Source organism: Tupaia chinensis, unplaced genomic scaffold (genome assembly GCF_000334495.1).
Source record: "Tupaia chinensis unplaced genomic scaffold, TupChi_1.0 Scaffold000028_1, whole genome shotgun sequence".
NCBI classification, from domain to species: domain Eukaryota; kingdom Metazoa; phylum Chordata; class Mammalia; order Scandentia; family Tupaiidae; genus Tupaia; species Tupaia belangeri.
The window spans coordinates 4,472,028-4,480,389 of record NW_006159458.1 but is presented as its reverse complement, the minus strand read 5'-3'; the positions used below and the strand labels follow the sequence as shown (position 1 = coordinate 4,480,389).

General features: G+C 38.4%; 1 protein-coding gene across 1 annotated transcript in view; it reads right to left on the bottom strand.

Moving 5' to 3' along the window:
• Positions 1-8,362, bottom strand: part of ITPR2 (inositol 1,4,5-trisphosphate receptor type 2) — a gene marked incomplete in the record, with an annotated part of 493,922 nt that overhangs the window by 323,436 nt on the left and 162,124 nt on the right. The window contains 1 exon segment of the mRNA XM_006140313.2: positions 2,939-3,132. Coding sequence (XP_006140375.2) covers positions 2,939-3,132 — 194 coding nt within the window.

Sequence of the window (8,362 nt, the reverse complement as noted above, 5' to 3'; positions counted from 1 at the left end):
AGCAGATGCCATGGCAGTTAAGGCAGCTGGATTCCACATCGCCAACTGTGTGTTCAAGTCCCAGACATGGAAGCTTCAAAAACATACCAGATGCATATGTGTACATGTCCAAAATCCTGAGAGAAGAATCGGGGGAAGAGGCACTGCGGCATGGCCATCTCCCTCTGGGGGTGATGGGGGCGTGCTTTCTCATTTGCCCTCTCTCTCTCTGTCTCTGTCTGCCTCTGGCAAGCACAAATGCCCTTTGCAAATATTTAATAAATAAATAAGTTATTCAACATAAATGTAAATAAACAGCAGAAGCTGTTTTAAAAAAGTAAAGAACAAATTTATAAAACATGTACTAATAAAACATTTATTTGCATTTAGTTGAGGATTAGTACTACTCATAGTTGTATTCATAAATATAACCAAAATAAAAACTATCATCCTCTTATATGTCCAAGTATGAAAAACAAATGGAAAGTAGAAGGAATGCAGGAAAGGAAGAACAAAAAGAAGGACAGAGAAAAAGACTTCAGAAGGGCTGGAGATTGAGGGAATAAGAAAGAAAGGTAAAGAGAGAGAGAGAAAAAGAGAGATACATGAAACGATGGAAAGAGAGAAGACAACCCTGGGAGAGAAGAGCTGACAGAAAGCAGAAGACAAGGCCAGCATATGGGATGGTGGTTAAGACTCTGGGCTTCCACATGACTGACTGCGGTTCAAGTCTCAGACCCAGTGGCTTGAAAAATCACACCAGGAGCATGTGCATGAATGCCCCAACTCCCAGGAGAATGAACGAGAAGGGATTATGGCCTGGCCATCCTGCCTGGAGGGTGATTTCTCACTTTCCCACTCTCTGTCAAGCCCACAGGCCCTATGGCCAAACCTAAAAAAAAAAAAAAAAAAGGAAGAAGGAAAGAAAGCAGAAGATTTGCCAAGGAGTGTGGCTACAGAAAAATTCTTGAATAGACATTCCAAGAAACACACCCAAGAGCAGCACACAGGCACAGTGAACTGACTCGGCCCAGGGACACCAAAGTCTGTGCAAACACAAGTTCAAGAATACATACAGAGCTGAGAAAGCAGCAAAAATGAATCAGCCCACCTGCTATGCCATAGATGTGCCATCTTGTTGAGTTTCGGCTGTTAGGGATAGTTTTTTGTTTTTGTTTAATGCTCCTTTTCTGTAACTATGGGCTAGAATGTTAGAGGCTGTTAAGCCGGGGCTCATGGTCCACAGGCCAGCTGATTGCTGCCTTTCTCAATGTAGGAGAAGGACAACCTGATGTGATTTTTCAGGTTCTTGAACACCATTTGGGGAGGCCTGCCTATATTCCTCAGGATTCAGCCTTTAGAATTCCAGGAGGAACTGTGAAACCTTTCCTGATTATAAATCTAATTACTTTAAACGAAAAATGTTCAGACCCTTTCAGGACTACTAACCCACTTCTGGTAACTTGGTCTACATTAAATTATGATTAAAGACTTAGTAAACTATATCCAGAATTTTAATGCATCCTTAAAAGCTCCAGCCTCCAGTCTCAAAATCTGGAATAAATGCTTTAATTAAAAGATCACAAAACTGCTTCCCAAACTTAAAAAGAAAAAAGAAAAGAAAAAGAAATGCTAAGAATTCAAAGCTAAAGTAATGGAAAGTTACTTACCAAACTAGTGGGTAAGAAATAATCATTTATCTCTCTTAAATTCATAAAGCTAGATATTAGACTAGGTTAACATTTTTAAAAATTATTTCTAGGGGCCAGCAGACAGAGTGGTAGTTGAAACACCGGATTCCTAAGGCTGACTGTGGTTGGAGTTCTGGACCTGGAGGCTTGATTTCTCACTCGCCCTCCCATGCCCAGTGAGTATATGTACCCTATAGCAATTAAAAAATAATAATAATAATAAATAAAATTAAATAAATAATTATTTAAAAAATTATTTCTAGCCCCTTGGAAACAAAAACACAAAGATAGCCACTTATGTAAAATATAAAGTCAATGATTAACAACTTTTGTTAATAATAAATAAAATTTTATTTGAGTTTCTCGTAATAAAAATAAATCTCAATACATGGAACCATATGTCTGATTTGATCAAAAATGTCAATAGGAAGAAAGTGGGAATAAAATCATTTACTTTGCCTGCTCTGAAATCCTAATTAAATGAAGATAAGGTTGAATCAGAGTCAATTCTAGATGAAAAAGAGGATCAGGGAACCAGCAGTTAGCGTAATGGCTATGTCGCTGGCCTCCCATGTAGTCGACCACGGTTCGTGTCCCAGACTCGATGGCTTAAAACTCACGCCGGGCGCATGTGCGTGCGTGCTCAAGATCCCGAGAGGAGAATGGAGGAGAAGCGATTGCGGTGTGACCATCACCCCTGGGGGGTGATTTCTCGCTTTCTTGTCTCTATGTCTCTCTCTGTCTGTCTGGCAAGCGCACGCGCCCTATAGCGAAAAACCTCTCAAAAAAAAAAAAAGAGGATCAGAGGTAAACGAGCATTCTGCTAGGCTGACCCAGGCAGGAAGGCTCTAGTTCATGTCCCTCGACCTCCCTGAGTACACCAGGCACATGTGTGCACACGATCTGGGCTGGCTGAGGCTGGAGGTAATTGAAACATCAAGACCCTTTTGAGAGTGCTGTCTGTCTCTATGTCTCTATCTCACTGTGTGTGTGTGTGTGTATCTCATGTAAGAAATAAGTAAATAACCCTTTAAATATTTAAATATCTTATCAATCTCAAAGCTCTCTATCATTATTAGATATTATCATTAGTATATTTAATGGAAATGAGCAAATGTGATTAATATGTTAGAGTCTTATGAGAATTCTTGTCATTAACTTTAAAAATACAAGTTAGATCAACAGCATGTCACAGAAGCAGAAAGTGTTAAGAAGTTAAATCCATGAACAAAATTGTCCTGTCGCCTGGCTTCTGTTAGACAACACACCTGTAAGATCTCAATGATCTTGAGCTTGGTGTCCATCACGGTCACGTCCTCGTGTTCAGTGGGGCTCCCTTGCTTGCTGGGATGGATGCTGGGCTGCACGTCAGGCACACTCATGGGAAAGATGGAGCCTCTGCTCAGAACCATCTGAGTCATCATCTCTCCCACCCCATGGATAGTTCTCATGACATTGTTTCCTGGCACAAGAAAAGGACTTCTGTCAATACGCACAACCCCTGGAGATACACAGCTGTAAGATTCAGCTGGTCACACCGGACTGAAAATATGCCGATGAACATATTGAAGATACTAAAGAACAGTATCAGCACTGCTCTGCCTCTTTCTTTGCTCATAATGTTAAGATACTACACATTTCAAAATGGCAGATTTTAGAAATGAAAGTTTACTTTCCTCAGAAAATGCTTTCAAACAGCACACTAGGGGTAAGCTATTGGTAGCTCTAATATACAAATCAGGTCTTCTGTAACATAGTAAGTCCTACGGACATCACCAACAGGTTCTAATTTCTATAATACAAAGGAAAGATTGTGAAGGACTAATATACAGTGAGTTGCAGGTGAAGATAAAAAGATTGCATAGAAACATTCAGAGGCTAAATTCCAGCACCACATTCCTATCCTCAAACCAAGAACTTTTAGCTTTCCTTTCATAACACAAGAACTTATGAGGAGAATTATTGCAACTTTGTTTTCATTAAAAGAAAGTTTCATCCTGGGGAAGAAGCATGTGTTAGTTAACACACTTCCCATTTTTTCATTCAATTAGAATAGAAAACCATTATTCAAAATCCACAGAAAACAACAGCATTTGAGGTAGTTAGGACAAAAGTTGGGGATGAATATGATCATGTGCAATGAAGAAGGCTCATTCTCTTTCCGTGTCTTTGTCTTAGTTCAGTTACACACTTATTTGTCATAAAATTGGCCAGTTCATGGCATTCATCCATTGCTTATGCTGATACGTATGGCTGTATTAAAGGATCCTCCTCATGCCATTGCAATTAGTGTTCTCCAGCTTGACTGTTGTTTCTCATTTCCCAGTTCCTACAACCAGCAATGAGGATTCAAAAGAATGATTGTCTACTCTCCTTTTCAAGGGGTGGTCTTTGCTTCTTGGGTGTCCATGGAGTTTTGCCTCAGGCAAAAGCCTAAGAATCTGCCAGAGTTTTTCTTTCCCTGTGTCTCATGGTGGTTACTGAGAGAAAGGGAAATGAAAATAAGATGGGATGAGATAAAACTCTCAGCTCTAAGAGAAGAAAATAAACTGTGGGGATACCTACAGGATAGAAAGACAAACAAAGACAAGGAAATATTTAAAAGATGACTGAAAAGAATCTGGATGGTCCAGACCACAATAACCAAACCACTGGTAACTAATATTATTTGTATGTTATGAAAAGGTGGAATGTCTTTTTAAATTGAGTGTCCTATCTATATTAACAATCAGTATATGTAAAAGACAGGGTTTTCCACTAGTACATGTTAGAGTATGCAAAAAAATAATTTTTTTTTTCTGAAGCATATTCCAGGCAAAAATCACCTTGGGTTTTCATTTTGAATATCTGGGACCTACATGCATATTCCAAAAAAGGGGGATAAGAAAAAAAAATACATAAAGGTAATTTCCAAGTTTGGACAAAGTTGAGGCAAAAGAGTTTGAGATAGCCCCCTGCTTTCTATCAGAATAACCTTAAGGCAAGGTTTCACTGCCTGTGGTTCTCAATCATGGCAACTGAGTTTTTCCAGATCCCTGTCCCTCCTCTCACATACACACACAGTCTGCCACGTGGATTGAAGGGGTGCACATCTGGTTGTTGGTAATGATTCTGGGTTGTCAATGTCTAACCCGTACATTTATCTGAGTCTTGATTCGAGTATGTACATGTGTTAGCCTCCAAGAGATGCTTTTTCACCACTAACACAGAACAGGCCCCTTTGTTATTCTTACCGCTGATTCACACAGAAATCCTTGGCACCCACAGTGTCTGCATCTTATTTAGATTTGCATGGAAAATAATCATTTAGTCCAAATTATTATTACACAGAAAGTTAACCTAGACAATTCTTCCACCCAAATATAGATTCTGTCACCAAGAAATTAAAATCCAGAGGCCAGAGCCATCATAATACGCAACACATGTTGTCAATGAGCTGGGAGGGTTTGCTCCAATTGTACCACATCCTTAGATGCCTGTGGCACCTACTGCCACAGAACTTTCCTGACATTTCCATGTATGGCCAACTCAGAGATCTCAAATTAAAAGATGCTATATTTTCTGGATTTGCTTGGTGGTGATGAGAAATGCTTAAATTGTGAACTATTGCAGCCTAAAAAATGTAAGTCAAACAGTACATAAATCACAGCTGTGCAAGGCTTCTAGTATCCCATTTTTCCACAGGAAAAAAAAAATTGTAATTCCAGATGTTTTAAATCATCAGAGGTGATCAGTCCTCAACATTGCAAAAGAATGTATCTCACTCTTTCTCTTCACAACCATAATTAGTTAACATTCACTAAAAAGTTTTCAGTAAAAAAGCTACTGTCTCATAAATTCTCTGAACAATCTAATCCCTAGAAGTTCGGCTTCTGTGTGCCCTCTATTCACCCAAAAGGATTTAGACTCATGTATGTAGTGTGTTGAGATGACTTTGAAAAGCCAGAGTCATCTTTGTTAAGTCAAAAATAAGAAGGCTTAGGACCAGCAGTTAGGGTAATGGCTATGTTGCTGGACTCCCATGTAGTCGACGGCGGTTCGAGTCCCGGACCTGGTGGCTTGAAACTCACGCTGGGCGTGTGTGCGTGAGTGCCCAAGATCCCAGTAGGAGAATGGAGAAGGGATTGCAGTGTGATCATCCCCCCAGGGGGTGATTTCTTGCTTTCTGTCTCTATGTCTCTCTGTCTGTCTGGCGAGCGCACACCCCCTATAGCGAAGATCTCTCCAAAAAAATAAAAAGGTAAGAAGGCTCTCTTGCTATTTCAATATAGTGCCAAAGTCCTAGCCAGAGCAATTATACAAGAAAAAGAGATAAAAGGCATTTCAATTGGAAAATAAGTTAGTCTGTTCCTGTTTGCAGACACACTATCTTATATGTAGAAAATCTTAAAGGCTCAACAAAAAAACTGCTAGAACTAATAAAGAAATTAAATAATGTTTCAGAATACAAAATCAACATTTAAAAAAATTAGTAATGTTTCTATACACTAACAGTAAACTAGCTGGGAGGGGGAAAAAGGAAAAAAAATAACATTATGATAGCTATCAAAAAATAAGTAGAAATGAACTTCACTAAGGAAGTGAAAGATCTCTATACTGAAAACTATAAAACACTGATGAAAGAAATTGAAGAAGGCACAAATAAGTGGAAAGACATTTTATGTTCATTGATTAGAGGAATTATTATTGCTAAATGGTCTGTATTGCCCAAAGCAATCTGAAGATTCAATACAATCCCTACCAAAACACCAAAGACATTCTTCACAGAAATAGGAAAAATAACCCAAAATTCATATGGAATCACAAAAGTCCACAAATTACCAAAGAAATCTTGGAAAAAAAAAAAAAAGCTGGAGATGAGACCCCATTATTGGTAGATAGGACAGGTGCTCCCCTTACAGGAGTTACTCTGATTTTGCTTTCTTCTTCTGGTAAATGTTCACTATGCCTCACTTACAAGTCTCAGAGGAATTTATGACTCCCTGTTGCTAGGATAAAATCAGACTGAAACCTGTTACTGTTCAGAGCACAAAGATAAGGAAATCTCCATCATTAACTAAAAGAAAGAGCCATCTGGCCACCTCTAGGGACTAAGGTTAACTCAAGACTCTCAGGTGTCTTAAATTCTAGGACCTGGGCTAATAACCCATTTCAAACAGAAACGTGTTTTTCTTCCTTGTCAGGATCCTATATAACTAGACTGATTGGCCTATATGTGGCAATTCACTCAGGTCTCCTTCCTTCCACTGCATTGGAAGTTTTTCCTTTTCAATAAAACTCTGCTTGCTATCCTCTCCATTTTTCCATGTTTCTAATTCCTCATAAACATCAATTACTAGCATGGGTGTTGGGCCTGAGCACCCAGGCATTCTCCTCTCAGTGACATTAAACTACCTGAACTCAAAATATACCACAGAGCAAGAGTAACCAAAACACAATGGAACTGGTACAAAAATAGATACCATAAGCTGATGGAACAAAATAGAGAGCCTAAAAATAAATCCACTCATTTATACGCAACTAATTTTTTTAAGAATTATGTATCGTTTTATTTCATTTTCTTTTATACATTCAATAACATTATTTATCTTACAAAGTAAATATTTCAACAGGCGAACATTTCTCCCTAGTCTAGTTGATAAAACTATAAAATATCTTCAACAGATAATACCACATTTCTTTGTCCCATTAATGCTTTGCCTCTCTATTTTTCTTCTAAATGTCCTTCCTCAGACCGTACTCTTTCACACACACTATATCTAGTATTTACATCCATATACTGTGTTTCTATATCCTTTAGTCAGTTTCAGTCATAGAGTGCGGACACTCGGTATATGTTAAGTAGGGACATACAGTATCTTTCCTTCATAGCCTGGCTTGCTTCACTCAGCAGTAAATCTTCCATATTCTTCCACTTACTGCCAAAGCCAGGGTTTTGTTGTTTTTTATTGCTGAATAATATTCTATAGAGTATATGTGCCACAGTTTTTCCATCTGTTCATCTGTTCATGAGCATTTGAATTGGTTCCATGACTTAGCAATTGTGAATAGTACCACAATAAACATTGATGTGCCAGCACTTTTCCGATTAAGAATTCTTCTACCCTTTCAGTAGATACCAAGGAGTGGGATTGCTGTATCATATGGTAGTTCTATTTGGAGATTTTTGAGGAATCTTCAAATTGTTCTCCACAGTTGCCAGACCAATTTACATTTCCACCAGCAGTGTAAGAGATTTTCCCTTTCACCACACCTCTGCCACTATTTAACATTTTTTGTTTTTTTTTAATCTTAAGTCATTCTTACTGGGGTTAGGTGGTATCTCGTTGTTTTGACCTGCATTTCCCTTACAATGAGGAATGTTGAGCATTTTTTCATATGCCTTTTGCATATCTGTTTGTCATTTTTAGAGAGTGTTTTTTTTTTTTTTTTCAACTCATTCTCCCATCTTTTAATAGGGTTGATCATCTTTTTTTCAGAACAGCTGCTTGAGTTCCTTGTATACTCTGGTTATTTGTCCCTTATCTGACACATAGTTTACAAAAATATTTTCCCATTCTAAGGGCTGTCAATTCACACTAACTACTGTGTCTTTTGCCATGCAGAAACTTCTTAATCTGATGTAATCCCACTTGTCTATTTTGGGGATGATCGACTGTGCTTTGGGAGTCTTATTTAAGAAGGCTTTCCCT